General features: G+C 41.1%; 1 protein-coding gene across 5 annotated transcripts in view; it reads left to right on the top strand.

Annotated features, from left to right (window-relative positions):
• RYR3 (ryanodine receptor 3) overlaps window positions 1-17,857 on the top strand; it is a 684,284-nt gene that overhangs the window by 631,668 nt on the left and 34,759 nt on the right. For all 5 annotated transcript variants that reach the window (XM_044272379.1, XM_044272378.1, XM_044272377.1 and 2 more), the window contains 5 exons: window positions 3,005-3,176; window positions 9,571-9,657; window positions 10,202-10,408; window positions 12,167-12,297; window positions 16,141-16,183. In XM_044272379.1, the coding sequence (XP_044128314.1) occupies window positions 3,005-3,176; window positions 9,571-9,657; window positions 10,202-10,408; window positions 12,167-12,297; window positions 16,141-16,183 (640 nt within the window). The remainder of the gene's footprint in view (window positions 1-3,004; window positions 3,177-9,570; window positions 9,658-10,201; window positions 10,409-12,166; window positions 12,298-16,140; window positions 16,184-17,857) is intronic.

Raw genomic sequence — 17,857 nt, 5'->3', positions numbered from 1 at the left:
TAGGTTCTGCTGTTCATACATACAGACGTGGACAAAATTGTTGGTACCCTTTGGTCAATGAAAGAAAAAGTCACAATGGTCACAGAAATAACTTTAATCTGACAAAAGTAATAATAAATTAAAATTCTATAAATGTTAACCAATGAAAGTCAGACATTGTTTTTCAACCATGCTTCAACAGAATTATGTAAAAAAATAAACTCATGAAACAGGCATGGACAAAAATGATGGTACCCCTAACTTAATATTTTGTTGCGCAACCTTTTGAGGCAATCACTGCAATCAAACGCTTCCTGTAACTGTCAATGAGACATCTGCACCTCTCAGCAGGTATTTTGGCCCACTCCTCATGAGCAAACTGCTCCAGTTGTGTCCGGTTTGAAGGGTGCCTTTTCCAGACTGCATGTTTCAGCTCCTTCCAAAGATGCTCAATAGGATTGAGGTCAGGGCTCATAGAAGGCCACTTTAGAATAGTCCAATTTTTTCCTCTTAGCCATTCTTGGGTGTTTTTAGCGGTGTGTTTTGGGTCATTGTCCTGTTGCAAGACCCATGACCTGCGACTGAGACCAAGCTTTCTGACACTGGCTAGTACATTTCTCTCTAGAATTCCTTGATAGTCTTGAGATTTCATTGTACCCTGCACAGATTCAAGACACCCTGTGCCAGACGCAGCAAAGCAGCCCCAGAACATAACAGAGCCTCCTCCATGTTTCACAGTAGGGACAGTGTTCTTTTCTTGATATGCTTCATTTTTTCGTCTGTGAACATACAGCTGATGTGCCTTGGCAAAAACTTCGATTTTTGTCTCATCTGTCCACAGGACATTCTCCCAGAAGCTTTGTGGCTTGTCAACATGTAGTTTGGCATATTCCAGTCTTGCTTTTTTATGATTCGTTTTCAACAATGGTGTCCTCCTTGGTCGTCTCCCATGTAGTCCACTTTGGCTCAAACAACGACGGATGGTGCGATCTGACACTGATGTTCCTTGAGCATGAAGTTCACCTTGAATCTCTTTAGAAGTCTTTCTAGGCTCTTTTGTTACCATTCGGATTATCCGTCTCTTAGATTTGTCATCAATTTTCCTCCTGCGGCCACGTCCAGGGAGGTTGGCTACAGTCCCATGGATCTTAAACTTATGAATAATATGTGCAACTGTACTCACAGGAACATCTAGTTGCTTGGAGATGGTCTTATAGCCTTTACCTTTAACATGCTTGTCTATAATTTTCTTTCTGATCTCTTGAGACAGCTCTTTCCTTTGCTTCCTCTGGTCCATGTCGAGTGTGGTACACACCATATCACCAAACAACACAGTGATTACCTGGAGCCATATATATAGGCCCAATGGCTGATTACAAGGTTGTAGACACCTGTGATGCTAATTAGTGGACACACCTTGAATTAACATGTCCCTTTGGTCACATTATGTTCTGTGTTTTCTAGGGGTACCATCATTTTTGTCCATGCCTGTTTCATGAGTTTATTTTTTTACATAATTCTGTTGAAGCATGGTTGAAAAACAATGTCTGACTTTCATTGGTTAACATTTATAGAATTTTAATTTATTATTACTTTTGTCAGATTAAAGTTATTTCTGTGACCATTGTGACTTTTTCTTTCATTGACCAAAGGGTACCAACAATTTTGTCCACGTCTGTATACGCTACAGACATAGTGCTGTCATGTCACAACAATACTTAGTGCACTAATCAGTAATATGTAGTCAGACCTGCTAAAATGTCAAGTTTCACGTATTGAGCCAAAATATTCGCATCATTGGTGCCGATTAGTGCAATCGTGAATATATTGGGGCATCTATCTGCCAATTTTCCTGTTCCACTGTACCAACCATTTTCTCCAGTCTCAGGAAACTTCTAGCAGCTTGAAAAATGTAGCAAAAGTGACCCACACCTGTATTATGTACACATTACGCAAATATTACATTGCCGATTTCGCAATCAAGAATTCGCAAATGCAAACGTGAATTTGAATATATGACTAATATTCAAAAAAAATATTTAGCTAAATATCGCAAATTCGAATATTGCCCCTGCCGCTCATCACTAGTAACCAGTACTTAATAGGGTCCTGTAACCAATGGAACTAGGGTGGTCAAATGTCCGTGGGGGGTCCTGTAGCCAGTAATGTTTAGGGGTCTTGTAGCCTGTACTGTACGGGGGGGGGGGGTTTTATAAACCAGTACTGTATGGTGTCCTGTAACCCGTACTGTGTGGGGGTCCTGTAACCAGTAATGTATGGGGGCCCTGTAGCCAGTAATGTTTAGGAGTCCCATAACTAGCACTGTAATAATTCCTGGGCAATAGCAATTTCTTGGAGGCAAAGGAGATAAAGGGGTTTGGTCACTTCAGCATTTATCATGTAGTTAATACAAGGGACTTACTAATGTATTGTGATTGTCCATATTGCCTCCTTTGCTGGCTGGATTCATTCTTCAATCACATTATACACTGCTCATTTCGGCTGTTACGACCACCCTGCAATCTATCAGCGGTGGCCGTGGTTGCACACTATAGTAAAAAGCACCAGCCTTTCTGATGGCCGGGACCATGGGAGCGCACATAGGCTTGTGCTATTTTTAAGCGGGTGCAAGCATAACCACCATTGCTGGATTACAAGTGGTGTATACTGTGATAGAAAAATGAATCAAGTCAACAAAGGAGGCAATATGGACAATCACAATACATTAGTAAGTGCCTTGTATTAACTTTATCAACATAATGAATGCTATTTGCTGAAGTGACACAGCCCTTTTAAATATTGCAAGTAGGCACCATTTTTGGTAAGTATAACAATGGTTTATCTCATAGATTTCTAGCGTAATAGATTATGGTTTCCATTCTGTGTGTTGCAGTATTGTGCCTCACTGCCCCAGGCATGTCATCATCATTTTGGGGGTTATGAAAGGGGCCACACTAACAGCATGTTAGATAGAAAATGAGACTATGTCAGTCATTTACTAAGAAGAGTCATTGGTCGTTTTTAGCATGGAAGATGGTGAAAAAAAGGATAAAGCTAAAGCTGAAGAACAGTCTGAATTTTTGGAAAGTAAAGAGGGGCCAAAGAGGAGGAGGAGACGAGGCCAGAAGAAAGAGGAGCCTGAAGCATTTATGGCTAATTTCTTGGCAGGACTGGAGATTTATCAGACCAAAATGCTGGTAAGTGCTCTTACTTTCAATGATAAAAATATAGGTATATTGATTTAAAGTGTTGCAGACTTAAAGAACAGTAGCCGCCCATAGAAACCCATCAGAGTGCTCCTTTCATGTTCAAAAGGTCTTCTGAAAAGTGAGAGATGGTTCTCAAAAGGCAGCTACTCTAATTTTCTGTTGCACTTGTTTTGATACATTTTCTGTAGTGTTGCTCTAATCAATTTGTATTTGACATATACAGTTCTGTTTAAAATAATAGCACTCAGACATCACTAACCCGATCAATCACTGTTTTTGGTAGAAATTGTATTTCTACATGGCAAATAATTTACTAGCAGGTGTAGTAGAGTAATAGAAATCCAACAGACCCAACAGTCATGACATGCATGCTGCTGCATCTGTGTAATTCAATCACTTATTGAAAGGGGCATGTTCAAAATAATAGCAGTGTGGAGTTTAATGAGTGAGGTCATTCATTCTTTGAAAAACAGGTGGCAATTATTGGCCTTATTTAAGGAAGGAAGGGAGCAAATGTTGTACCTGCTGGTTACAGTGCAATTTTCTCTCTGAAATTCTGAGCAAAATGGGTCGTTCCAGACATTGTTCAGAAGAACAGCGTACCTTGATTAAAAAGTTGATTGGAGAGGGGAAAACATAAAGAATTACAGAAAATGATAGGCTGCTCAGCTAAAATGATCGCAAATGCTTTAAAATGGAAACCAAAACAAGAAAGACATGGAAGAAAGCGAGAAACTACCATTCGAATGGATAGAAAAATAGACAAAATGGCAAGGACGCCTATGTGAAGCCAAGCTATCTGCAAGAAGCCCCCGCAAAGTCCCACTGTTGAAAAAAAGACATGTGCTGAAGAGGTTACAATTTGCTAAAGAGCACATTGACTGGCCTAAAGAGACATTTTGTGGACTGATGAAAGGAAGATTGTTCTTTTTGGGTCTAGTGGCCGGAGACAGTTTGTCAGATGACCCCCAAACACTGAATTCAAGCCACAGTACACTGTGAAGACACTGAAGCATGGTGGCGCTAGCATCATGATATGGGGTTGTTTCTCATACTACGGTGTTGGGCCTATTTATCGCATACCAGGGATCATGGATTAGTCAGAATACTTGAAGAGTTCATGCTGCCTTAGGCCTCTTTCACACTACAGTATGTCCATTTCAGTGTTTTGCGGTCCGTTTTTCACAGATCTGTTGTTCTGTTTTTTTGCTTCCGTTGTGGTTCCGTTTCCGTTCCGTTCCGTTTTTCCGTATGGCATATACAGTATACAGTAATTACATAGAAAAAATTGGGCTGGGCATAACATTTTCAATAGATGGTTCAGAAAAAACGGAACGGAAACGGAAGACATACGGATGCATTTCCGTATGTGTTCCGTTTTTTTTGCGGACCCATTGACTTGAATGGAGCCACGGACCGTGATTTGCGGCCAAATATAGGACATGTTCTATCTTTCAACGGAACGGAAAAACGGAAATACGGAAACGGAATGCATACGGAACACATTCCGTTTTTTTTGCGGAACCATTGAAATGAATGGTTCCGTATACGGACCGTATACGGAACGCAAAAAACGGACCTCAAAACGGAAAAAAAAACGGTAGTGTGAAAGAGGCCTTATGCTGAAGAAGGAAATGCCCTTGAAATGGGTGTTCCAACAAGACAACGACCCCAAACACACCAAACGTGCACCATCTTGGTTCCAGACCAACAAGATGTTATGGAGTGGCCAGCCCAATCCCCGGATCATAATCCAATAGAAAACTTGTGGGGTGACATCAAAAATGCAGTTTCTGAGGCAAAACCAAGAAATACAGAAGAACTGTGGAATGTAGCCCAATCATCCTGGGCTGGAATACCTGTTCACAGGGGCCAGAAGATGGTTGACTCCATGTAACACAGATGTCCAGCAGTTCTCAGAAACAGCGGTTATACAACTAAATATTAGTAAAGTGATTCAAAGGAAAGCAAAATCTTCAAACATTTTTCAGTTTATATAGTGAATGTTTGAGTTTGTAAAGAGAAATACAAACACTGCTATTTTTTTTGAACAGTCTAATCACTATTCTTAGAAATTTTTTAGAGGAACAACACAAATTTGACATATTTTTCTACATGTTTTGATTTGGAATAGAATGTGTAGTGTTCCCAATGCGTTTGTGTGCCAATGCGTTTGTGTGTATGGAAATAAAAGCTATTAGAAGGATTTTGAGTTTTATTCACTTTTTTTAAACACACTGCTATTATTTTGAACACAATTGTATACAGTGACGTATGAGGAATGGAGCTGGGTGTTAGAGTTGTCCAGGATTGAAAAACAGGGCCGCTTACCCTCAAAAACAGAGGCACATCTGTCCGTGGGTTGGTTCTGGTATTTCAGCTCCAGGCCAGTGTGGTAAATGGGAGAAAAGCTGCAATAACACAACCTGTTGTGGTGCTGACAGTATGATAGCTGTATTGTTCTCTTGATAAGCCTGGATAAGTGCAATGCTCTTCTGTTGGCATCTATATCAGTGTAAGGGTTCAGCCACTCAATGACACTTCACGTAATGTTTGTCAATGGTGTCACAATGCAACACGATAGTCACAAAAAATCCAGACATGTCTGATTTAGTGTTTCACGTCACACATGACTTTTGATCCATTGGCTTAATGTAAATCGCAAGTGACACGCAATTCACCTATGACTTGCCTGTGTCAATGTGTGACAGTAAGTTGCAGACATGTCGTAAACATTTTTTGTGTTGCGCACCAAATCCTAATGCTTGATGCTCTACGGGAGGTTCTATCTGCCCACAGTGACTGGCCTCATAAAAAAAGTCAAGAAAGACTGCCTGCCGTGCTAAAACTCTACACAAAGAAGGAAGTTAAAAAGCCTAGACAGGAATGGTGTGACTTCAAAAATGTATGTCCTGAAAATCAACCACCTGTTTTTTGTAAAAAATAAAAATAAAATATTAATTAATACTGTTAATATGTGATAAAAAAAAATTATGGTAGTGTCCCTTTGAGTTTCAGAATGGGAAATATTTAAAAAGTTGGACATAAAAGTAAGTATTAGAGTTGAGCGAAGTTATGAAAAATTTGATTCGGCTGCTTCACAGAATTTCTCAAACAAATTCAATTTGTGACTAATTATTTGTCATGAAGCGCATTCCTTTGTATATAGCAGGTACAATGACAGGGAACGGCTAACGCTCTGCTCCCGTCATTGAACCCCTCAGATGCCGCGTTCATCACTGATCACGGCATCTGAAGCTACAATTTAGGGTTTAATCAGGGTAAAAAAATTATGAAATACTCACCTTATCCATTTGCGGGCAGAGAGGCTCTTGCAGCCATCTTGAAGAAACTGCGCAAAATCTTGGTTTCTGCAATTAAGATGTCCGCGACAGCCTCTTTGCATGCAAATGTATGAGATTTTATTTTTTTTTACCGCCATTTTTTCACTCAACACTAGTAAGTATACATATTAGATTTCAGAGCAGAACTGGATAGATTGAAATCTGCTGAAAGACCTCAGAGCAGGGACCAGTAGATCATGATATTAAGTCTCCAGACTCTTCTCTTGCTGAGAAAGCTTGTCTTCCTTATAAGCTTGTTTCAGTCTTTCACCTTTGTTAGCGTAATGCTCATGGGTGAGTCTTATATGGACGCGTGAGTCTTTAACGTGGCTGGTACTGTAGATGTTTTGACAGCTAATATACAGAGCAGGACAAAGGGAGGGAGCAGCATGGTCATGTATGAAGGAGCCATGACTGTAGAGAAAAATGCACAGTAACCAACTGTGGCTTACATCGTTATTCGAGGGTACCATGTGCCTTTTCCTGGTCCCCTGATCAGTCCCTTTATCATTTGAATACTATAGTCTTGTGAGGCTTCTAACTAGAAAAGGCTGGGCCTCATAGAAAAGTCAAGACCACCAACACTCGCCATACAATTCTCCACCCACTCTCACAGTTGGAATGCTCCCTTAAATGCCCCCTTAGTGCCCCACACAGTAATAATGTTCCCTTAGTCTTGACACAGTAGAATGCTGTCTTAGTGACCCACATAGTAGAATTGCCCCTTAGTGCCCCAACACAGTAGTTATGCCCCCATAGTACCCCCCTTATAGTAGTGCTGGCCTTTTTGTGCCTCTTACAGTTGCGCTGCCTCCCTTAAGGCCTCCCTTACAGTAGTGAAAGCCCTGAAGTGCTAACAAAATAAAAAAAGGTAACACTCACCGAGCTCCATTCCCCTGATGAACAGAGCACCTCAAGCTCTCCCCATGAGCAAACGAAATGTGGTGGCGTCATTAAACTTGCTGAGCTGAGCAGTAGACCACACAGGCAGGAGAACGATCCCTTGGCCTGTGCACTCTCCTATTCAGCCCAGCAGGTGCGATAATATCACTGCAGAGTGCCTGCTGCTGAGGAGAGCACTGACCGGGAAATGAGGCCCAGGCCACAATGGATTACAGACAGAACATCCGGCAGGTGTGTTTGTCATCTATTATGGCCCAGGCCTGGTGTGTGTGTACTGGCAGGCAAAGCTCATGCCCCATAGCTGTCGCTTCAGTGGTACTTCCGCCCCTGGATGGTATATAGCCCTTGCAATGAGCACTTACTTTGAACACACCAGCTGCTTTCTTAGGAGTATAGAAATCATGGTAAATGAAAGAGAGACTTTTTGGGGGTGGGGGGTGCATGGCAGGCTTTACATAGGTCATAAAGCATGTCCACAACACTCTCCCGTAGAAGTCAAAAAGTAATTCTTTAATTTGTTCATATGTACATGTGCCAGCTGTAAAGCAAATCTGTGAACAGCTGGCCATAGCTCAGGCAAGATGGCTGCCCCACTGTCATGTAAAGAAGATGGTCCATTTTTTATCAGAATATAAAACTACAGTATAGAAAGAATATACAGTATTTCAACATGGTTTTAAATAGTATAAAGGATAAGGTGATGCTTTATATTAAAGGAAAACTAAGTGGGTGTCATTAAATAGATGAAGACTAAGGCCCCTTCACACAGGTGAGAATTCTGCACGGGTGCACTGTGTGAGGTGAACGCATTGCACCTGCACTAAATCCGGACTCATTCACTTCTATGGGGCTGTGCACATGAGCAGTGATTTTCACGCATCACTTGTGCGTTGCGTGAAAATTGCAGCATGTTCTATATTCTGCATTTTATAGGCAACGCAGGCCCCATAGAAATGAATGGGGCTGCATGAAAATCGCAAGCATCCGCAAGCAAGTGCGGATGCGGTGCGATTTTCACGCATGGTTGCTAGGAGATGATAGGGATGAGCAACCCCAGACCCCATTAAAGTCTATTCACTGTATTATTTTCCCTGATAATATTGTTAATACAGAATGCTTAGTAAAATGTGCCTTGAGGGGTTAATAAATAAATAAAAATAACTCGCCTCATCCATTTAATCGCGCAGCCGGCATTGTCTTCTTTCTTCTTCTTTAAGGACCTGCAAAAGGTCCTTATCTTTGTTCAGCAGGACCTGCGCTGACGTCACCACGCTCACCACGTGGTGAGCGCGATTACGTCAAAGGTCCTTTTGCAGGTCCTAAAAGAAGAAGAAAAAAAGACTATGCCGGCTGCGCAAACAAGTAGATAAGGTGAGTTATGTTTTCATACATTTTTAACCCTCAATTATACTTGGCATTCTGTATTAAAGAATGCTATTACTTTCCATTATAACCATGTTATAATGGGAAATAATAAAATCTACAGAACACCGATCCCAAACTTCAGTGAAGAAGTCCGGGTTCGGGTACCACATTCAGTTTTTTCTCACGCACGTGCAAAATGCATTGCACTCGCGCAGAAAAGAACTGAACATCAGAACACAATCGCAGACAAAACTGACTGCAATTGCGTGCCTAGTCGCGTGGGTTTCCAGTAATGCACCCTGAACGCATCCGGCCCTCATCCGCGACGCCCATGTGAAGGGGGCCTTAGGAAAGTTTTAAAGGATGAGCCTGGGGCTATCCAGAAGGCAATATATCCAGAATATATCTATCCAGAATATAGGCACAGTGACCCATTTTTTTTCTTTACATTCCATGCATGACAGACTTGCTAAGTCGTATATTCACTATGCTTTGCCCTACTTGTGCAATGTCACAGTGTTTCAGAAATGATCCATCTTCTTTTAAATTACCCTTTTTTGCCTCTTGAGAGAAGAAAAAGTTACTTGGCTAAGATGAAGCTAGAAATGAAATTTTTACAATTGATAATCATTTAAAGGTTTAAACTGAAGTGGAAAATGAACAGATCTCCCCAGAGAGACTACAGTCAAGCATATTCTTTATACCTAAATATAGATCTAAGACACAAAAATGCTTTAATATTTATTTTTCTTTTCTTCTCTTCTTTTCAGAATTACCTGGCCAGAAATTTCTACAATCTCCGATTCCTAGCTCTGTTTGTGGCATTTGCCATTAACTTTATTCTATTGTTCTACAAGGTAATGCTTTCAGTATGATACCATTTTGTGTTCTTTATCAGAGTGGTCTTCTTTAGTCAAAGTACTTTACAAATAGATTCTTTTCTTCCATTGCTGGATCTATTGTCCTCTTATGAGGAAGTCTTTCTTTGAAGACCGACTCTGTCTCTCTTCTCAAGACTAGCTTTCATCGTCAGTCTCACACTGCAGCTCTGCTTCGCTTTCTTGTGCCTCAGTCAGCCCACAAGCTCCTCATTATGTCGCTCTGCTGCCGTCTATGTGGTAGGAAGGTTAAACAGTGAAAAGACAAAATGTATTTGTAGTTTCTGTACTTTCTTCGTACTGACCTCATCCGAGATTCATAGTTAATAGATGAACGTCTCAGGAAATGTTAGTACAAGAAACTCTTATTTCGCCTCGTTAGGTTGTTGGCAATGTAAACAATGTGAATGTTTTATTAGTCTTGATGTATAGCACTTACATAGGAGGACCACAGTATGGATTAGTTTAATAATGGATGTATGTCTATTAAAAGCTACTGTACTTCATAAAAAAAAATTCTTAGGTCACAGAGGAACCCTCAACTGAAGACCCTGATCATGATTCCAACATATGGAACACGTACCAAGAAGATGAGGAAGACACAGAAGAGGGAGCTGTTTATTTTGTCCTGCAAGAAAACACAGGCTATATGGCTCCAACATTACGCATCTTGGCTATTATTCACACCATCATCTCTTTCCTGTGTGTTATTGGATACTACTGTCTTAAGGTGCGCAGCATTCTGAGTGGATGACAAAAATCTTGTTTCACTATGCAATGGAAGAAATCTGTTTCTATTCATACAATAGCTTTTCTCTTGAACCATCACCCGTTCTTTAGAAATGTATGGCTAGAGGATTATAGTCTGTAGAGGATTATCTTTCACCATTAAAGAACATAAAAAATACTACTTTATTACCTGCTAGGTTAATGATTTAAAGGGGTTGTCTCACCTCAGACATTGGTGGCATATCATTAGCCTATACCACCAATGTCCTATACATGCGCATCCCACCTCTGGGACTCACTCCTATCTCCAGAACAGGACCCCCAAAGTGAATGGAGGGCAGCCATGCAGGTGCAGCCACCCTGCATTCATTTCGATGGAAGTTCCAAAAATAACCAAGCTCTTGCTCCCCTGTGTCCCATAGAAGTGAATGGAGAGGTGATCGTGCTTGCATGGTGCACTCTCCAATTATTTTTGTGGGACTTCCAAAAAGTGCAAACTCCTATAGAAATAAATGTAGAGCACACCGTTCATGCAATGCACTCTCCTTCACTTTTGGGGGCCTGTCTGGAGATTGGTGTGGGTCTCACTTCTGGGATATGACATAATGTGACATATCCTAGCAATATGCCACCAATGTCCAAGATGATAAAACCCCTTTAACAACAATAAGTTTGAGACTAGAATATCATGGTTTGTGCTCTTCTTGAATTCTAGTAGCAATTCACTTACTAAGTGATACAAATTTCTCATTTGCAATCCATGCACCTTACTATTTTTCATACGAAGAAACAGAAGGTTAGCCTTCAGGACGTAGATGTCTGTAGCAAGCAAATGTCAGTGATGCAGCCTATTCACACTATCAATTTTATCCATGTATATGTATAGGGCAAAAGTGCTGTATGATAGTTAAAGTGTCACCCAGGGAAGACCACATGGTGGCCTCTTCCTATCCACCAATTTGTTTAAACAGGGTGAGCATGTTAGAACTCACGTTCTTCAATTTCTAAGCTGGATCACAGTCGAGCAAGAATTGTGAGCCACAGAGATCATTACCAAAGTGTAATCTATTACATGGTAGGAAGAGCTGTTATTTTCTTTCTATAATGGTGGTGAGGCAACATGTCCGGAAGGCCGCTATGGTATGTCTGCCCCTGTAACCACCAGCAGTTCATATTTGCTTCTTCTCTGCCACAATTATCTCACATAGTACTTATAGTCTATTTTCTGCACGACTGAGACACCTAGTGCAATATATTATTGTCATTGTTCTTCATGGTCTCCTTATCAAAGATAGGAAATATTTTTATCACATATATACTCTGATAAGGCTGGACGACAATTAGGCCATATAAGGGTTAGATAGTGAAGGTTAATTCTGCAGATTGTTTCCTCGAGTGTGCACCCTCAACATGATGGCTCCTTTTTCTCATATACGTAAAAGAGGCTGATAATGTTCAACGTTACAATCTGTGGCTCCTACACAAACTTAATCCCTATAGAGAAAGGATTCTTCCTGCAAACCTGAAGGACAGAGATGATTATTAATGTTTGAATACCAGCATATACATAACAAAGACATTTTCTTTGGGATTCATTTGCAATCAAAACCTCTTTATTCCTCTAGGGAATACAGGAATGAAATGCAGCAAAGTCACTATAGTGATAGACCTATGTATTCATACCTATCTGGTTCTCTTGAAAGGTGTGAATTGATAATGCAGGTACCTGGATTTTAATTTGTCTGTTCTCTCCCCAAAGGTTCCTCTTGTGGTATTTAAACGAGAGAAGGAAATTGCTCGCAATGTGGAGTTTGACGGTCTGTATATTACAGAGCAACCCTCAGATGATGACATCAAAGGGCAGTGGGATCGTCTTGTTATAAATACTCCGTAAGAAATCCAGCTTTTATTCTTCTGATCTATTCTCTGTGGTGTCTACAGATGTAGAATTCTGTCAATACAAGTAGTTCTACTTTGATATCACAACTGCAGGTAAACATATTTAAGGTAGCCTATCAGTCCCTTTATGCTGCCCTCTCTAATGGCAGAATCAAGTAGTGACTGAGACGCCGATTTCATCTGTCTGTCAATTATGTGTAAACGTGCTGTAGTTCTGGAGAACAAAGCCATGTGTTGGAATGATTAAACTATCTCTGAGAGGCATAACATGTAGGCAGCTCCACCTTTTTTGATGGACAGATTTCTCAAGGCCGCTTTCACACAGTCAGTGTTTGATCAGTTATTTCTGTGATTTTTAAAACAAAACTAGGTGTAGGTTAAAAAAAAAAACAGAACAGGTGCAAATCTTTCCATTGTACCTTACATCTGTGGAAATCACTGACCAAACACTGTATGAAAGCGGCTTTAGGCTACATGCACACGACCGTGCCGTTTTTTGCGGTCCGCAAACCGCGGGTCCTCAAAAAATGGAAGGCGCCCATGTTGCCTTCCGCAATTTGCAGAACGGAACGGGCGGCGGCAATATAAATGCCTATTCTTGTCCGCAAATCGTGGACAAGAATAGGACATGTTATATTTTTTTTGCGGTGCCGCGGAACGGAGCCACGGATGCGGACAGCACACGGAGTGCTGTTCGCATCTTTTGCGGCTCCATTGAAATGAATGGGTCCGCATCAGAGTCCCCAAAACGGCGGCTCGGATGCGGACCCAAACAACGGCCGTGTGCATGAGGCCTTAGAAGAAGAAATTTCTCAGCTGGTGAGTGGGAAGATACATTAAACCACTGCCTTATAGCGCTGGCTTCACACTGCAACAAATAGATTTAAAGTTCTCCAAAACTTGCTTATAATTAGGGATGAGTGAATCGACTTCAGATGAAACATTCGAAGTAGATTCGCATAAAAATTTGTTCTAATACTGTACGGAGTAGGAGCTCCGTACAGTATTAGAATGTATTGGCTCCGATGAGCCGACGTTATTGCTTCGCAAAGTCTCGTGAGGTACCACTTCGGGAAATGTTTTTTTACAGTGCAAATTTATAATAATTTATAAAGTTATTACCCGAAGTCTCACGAGACTTCGCAAAGCAATAACTTTGGCTCATCGGAGCAATACATTCTAATACTGTACGGAGCTCATGCTCCGTGCAGTATTAGAACGAAGTTTTATGCGAATAGGCTTTGGATGTTCCATCCGAAGTCAATTCGCTCATCCCTACTTATAATATAAAGAGTGACTATCTTTTCACAAAACTTTTGATATGTCATAAAGACATTTTGAAAGTTTAGATCTGTGGGTGTCTGAGTGCTGAGACCCCCACGATCCCTTGATCGCATATTGTGCTCTCTCACCTCGCTGCTGAGGACATAATCGACATGGGCCCATGCTAGACTTTTAAGGAGACTGTCTTGTACAGTGAGGATATATGTGCTTCTCTCCCCAACTAGGGATTGGTGGGGATCTTGGCACTGAGACCAACAACCGATCCAAACTTTTGCAATGTCTCTTTTGACATGTCAAAAGTTTGGTGAAAAGTTAGTGACCCTTTAAAGGACAGATTCCACACTGATACACCTGTACTATCCATGTTTTTATAAGTTACATTTTATTTTCTGTCACATTAGGAGAAGGATAGCAATAAGGTGCACCATAGAGTCACCAGAAATCTGAGTAGGAGATCTCTTCTCCGAACTAGGAAGAGTCTCCCACCGCTTCTTCTTCACACTGTGCATTGGTCTCAGTGCATTGGACCTTTACCAGGCAAACAGCAGTATCAAATAATTATTCATTAGGGTATCTGACGGACTCCCTAAAACAGTGTAACCGGTGTTAAATCTTTGCCAGAACATATGGTTGGCAGATAAAAAAGATGCAAATTAAGCAACTTTGAGGCAAGAGTAGAGGTTTTCCGAGAGGGGTTAAATTTCAGGGACAGTGATCTTTAAAAAGTTTGTAATATACTTTATTAGTGTATTTTGTGTAAATTTATTTTAAAAAATTGTCTCTAAAGGGTCCTCTAGTAAAACTCCTTATATACTGTATAAAATCTATTTTACCAAGTGTTTTACAGTGGTTTTTCACCAAGAGTCCCTGTCTATTTGAGGCTATGTCCTGATGACTGAAAAGCAGCAGAAAGATTAGTGGTAGATCAGCAGTGTAATTAGCAACTGAAAACAGCCTCCTGCTCTTCGATGTATTTTACTCTTCTTTTCATTGACTTCTATGGAAACCACAATCAAATCTGCCATTTCTTAAAGGGACACTGTCACCTGGATTTTACTTACTTCACGATTTACATTAAAGTATACTAGTATTACTGCCCTGTGTCTTTTACTTTGTCTATAAAATCGGTTTTATTAATATGCAAAGTACCTCAATAAGGAGCCCAAGAGGACGTCCCTCTGGCAGTTGGAGACCAGCTGCGCCCATTGCTTCGGAGCCCAGCACCACCCCACTGCTAATTTATTCACTCCTCTTCGTCAACGTCATGTTTGTGCAGCGCCCATAATCCCGCGCATGTGCCCTGGATATACATGTCAGCGCCCGCCCCGTGTGGCATTGGCCTCACAGAAGTCATTGCGCATGCGCCAGCTTCGCCGCTCCTGCTCCTCCGTCCATCCGGCAAGTCACACCGCTCCACTCTTCCTATCCAGGGAGAATGCGCGGGATTATGGGCGCTGCACAAACATGATGTCAGCGAAGAGGAGTGAATAGCAGTGGGGCAGTGCTGGGCTCCAAAGTAATGGGCGTGGCTGGGCTCCAACTGCCGGAGGGACGTCCCCTTGGGCTCCTTATTGAGGTACTTTGCATATTAACAAAACCAATTTTATAGACAAAATAAAAGACACAGGGCAGTAATACTAGTATATTTTAATGTAAATTGTGGAGACTGATGTGGTCATGTTATTAGCTCAGTAAGTAAAATCCAGGTGACAGTGTGCCTTTAAGCATTTTTGAAATCAGCTGCAGAAAAAAACACGACGATGTGCACATGGTTCTTTTTTTACGTTTAAGTCGATACAGGGCTGTTGATGGTATTTTGAATTTGGGTTATGCAGTCGCAAACGCCCATGTTCTGTTGCTCAATGGGCACCAGCTTTTCAATGGAAAAAAATTTAAAATATATAATCCCCTCCACATATTTGGAATCACTGCATCCGTAACGAACTGCACTGGACAGTTATCGTCCATCTGAATTATCCCATACTGTGAATGCAGGGGGAAAAACAATGCTAAAAATGCTGCTTTTTGCTTATTCTCCACAACAATAAAATGAATAAAATGCAAATAAAAAAATTATGTAGCCCAGAATGGTAACAATGAAAGATACAAGTTGTCATGCAAAAATTACATACATCTCTGTAGACCGAAAAATTTCAAGTTAAATCTCTTGGAAGGCCACGATGAAAAATAAAATAAAACTGCTTGGTCACTAAGGAGTGATTATGTTCTTTAGCCCTTTACCTTTTAACGGGCAGCCTGCAGAGAGAGGGTTTATATGAGACAAAGATATATTTCACACACACAGCTAGTAGATGAAAATGTGCACATCTTATATATAATCTGTAGGATTGGTGAAAATGCACGTTTGGATGCATATGTGCTGTATATGCAGCTGGCATATTTGCTGATTGTGATGACTTTCAGTAGTGCAGCTGTCGCTGAGGCGTCTGTCATGTAAATGCACATTACACGGGTCTATGTTGTGATTTCATCATGATTCTGTGCTGCAGGTGGCGTGAATAATGTGACATTTTATTACTCTGTTTCTAGGTCTTTTCCTAATAATTACTGGGATAAATTTGTTAAGAGGAAGGTAAGCTGTGAATCATGGGTGTACATGTGCTGGGGGGAATCCATAATGCTCCTCATTAGGTTATCATGGGTGTACAGTACCAAGTATAATATCCCACATGTAAATACCTGGATGCTAATATGCAAACACTATCTCACTGTATTGTTGCTTGTCTATGCTTTTATTCTTCTAAGTACTGCATACCGTTACTCAAAGCAGCCATAAACCTCACACTATATGCATTGTGCCGGGGCTTAGATGAGGCACTTGCCGGATTTCAGGCATGCAGGCTTATTTTCTGCTTTCAGTTGTCTGAGCAATTCCACATTTTAATCTGAGTGCAACATCCAGTAGCTAAGTTTCCATGGATATTAAGTCTTATGGAAGAGATGCTAAGTCCCAGCTGAGCACTAGGTGAATTTACTGTACGAAACGCCGCCTGCAATCTGCACCTCAGTGTTACAACCTTTGGCTATAACAAGACGGGAAATGAACATTATGAATGCCGGTTAATATGTTGTACTCACTAAGATGGGGGCTGTAGAAGGGGAATGTGCACAGAAGTGTCTTCACATTTATAATCTATAGAAGAACTGCTATTTCAGGCCATAAGCATTGAAAAGACATTTGCATAATGGTTTATAACCAGTTACAAGAATATGCTGTCCTATTTAGATTGTCTCAGAATGACGATTTATAACCTGTGTATAGGAGACATATGCATTCACGTTAGGAGATATGCATTCAAATTATATTGGACTGCTGGATACAGCAAAGTGATGTGCTCGGCAATTTTTGCCATTCCTGTAGACTTTGAATGAAACAGCAATGCACATGTTTAAAGGGAACCTGTCATCAACTTTATGCTACCCATACTAACTGCAGAATAAAGTAGAGACAGGTGAGTAGATTTCAGCGGTCTGTCATTTATAATTTAAAACTAAGTGGTTGCCAAGAACCAACATCACAATCATTGCAGACTGGGCCTACTTTCTCTCTAGGAGAGAACTGCCAATCATCAGCAGATGGGGAGAGAGCAGGAGATATGAATTACCAGGACTCTTCTCAGGGCCTGGGCTGCAATGATTATGATGCTGGTTCTCAGCAACCTCTTATTTTTAGCTCATGCGTAACACACCGCTGACATCAGCATTTCTGTCACTAATTTATGCTGCCCTCAGTGAGATCAGCATAAAGTTGATGACAGGTTTCCTTTAAAAGGGTATGTTCCATCTTACAGATTGGTGGCATATCACTAGGATTTGACAATGTCAGATAGGTACGGGTCTGCACTTATACCCAGAACGGGACCCAAAGTAAGTGGAAAGCGAATGCACACGCGTGGCCACTCTCCATTAATTTCTATAAGTTTATGGACTTGTGCGGTGCGCTTTCAAGTCATTTCTACGGAACTTTCGAAAATAGCCGAGCCTGCTCATTTTACTATTTTCAGGACTCCAACAGAAATGATTAGAGAGTACACCGAACATGCTTCACCTTCGGGAGCCCGTTTTGGAGTTAGGTGCTGGTCTCAAAGGTGGGACCAGCAACTATCCAACTTTGATGACATCTCCTAATGATGCCACTAATCTCTAATATGACACAACCCCTTTGACCAACACACCATTTAAAAATGGCACATGGGCCCCCAGTTCACGTAATGGACAAACACAGCCAATGCATTACAATACAGGT

This window comes from Bufo gargarizans, chromosome 11, assembly GCF_014858855.1.
Source record: "Bufo gargarizans isolate SCDJY-AF-19 chromosome 11, ASM1485885v1, whole genome shotgun sequence".
NCBI classification, from domain to species: Eukaryota; Metazoa; Chordata; class Amphibia; order Anura; family Bufonidae; genus Bufo; species Bufo gargarizans.
Note: the sequence above shows the minus strand (reverse complement) of the source record. Positions and strands in the feature narration are given on the sequence as shown.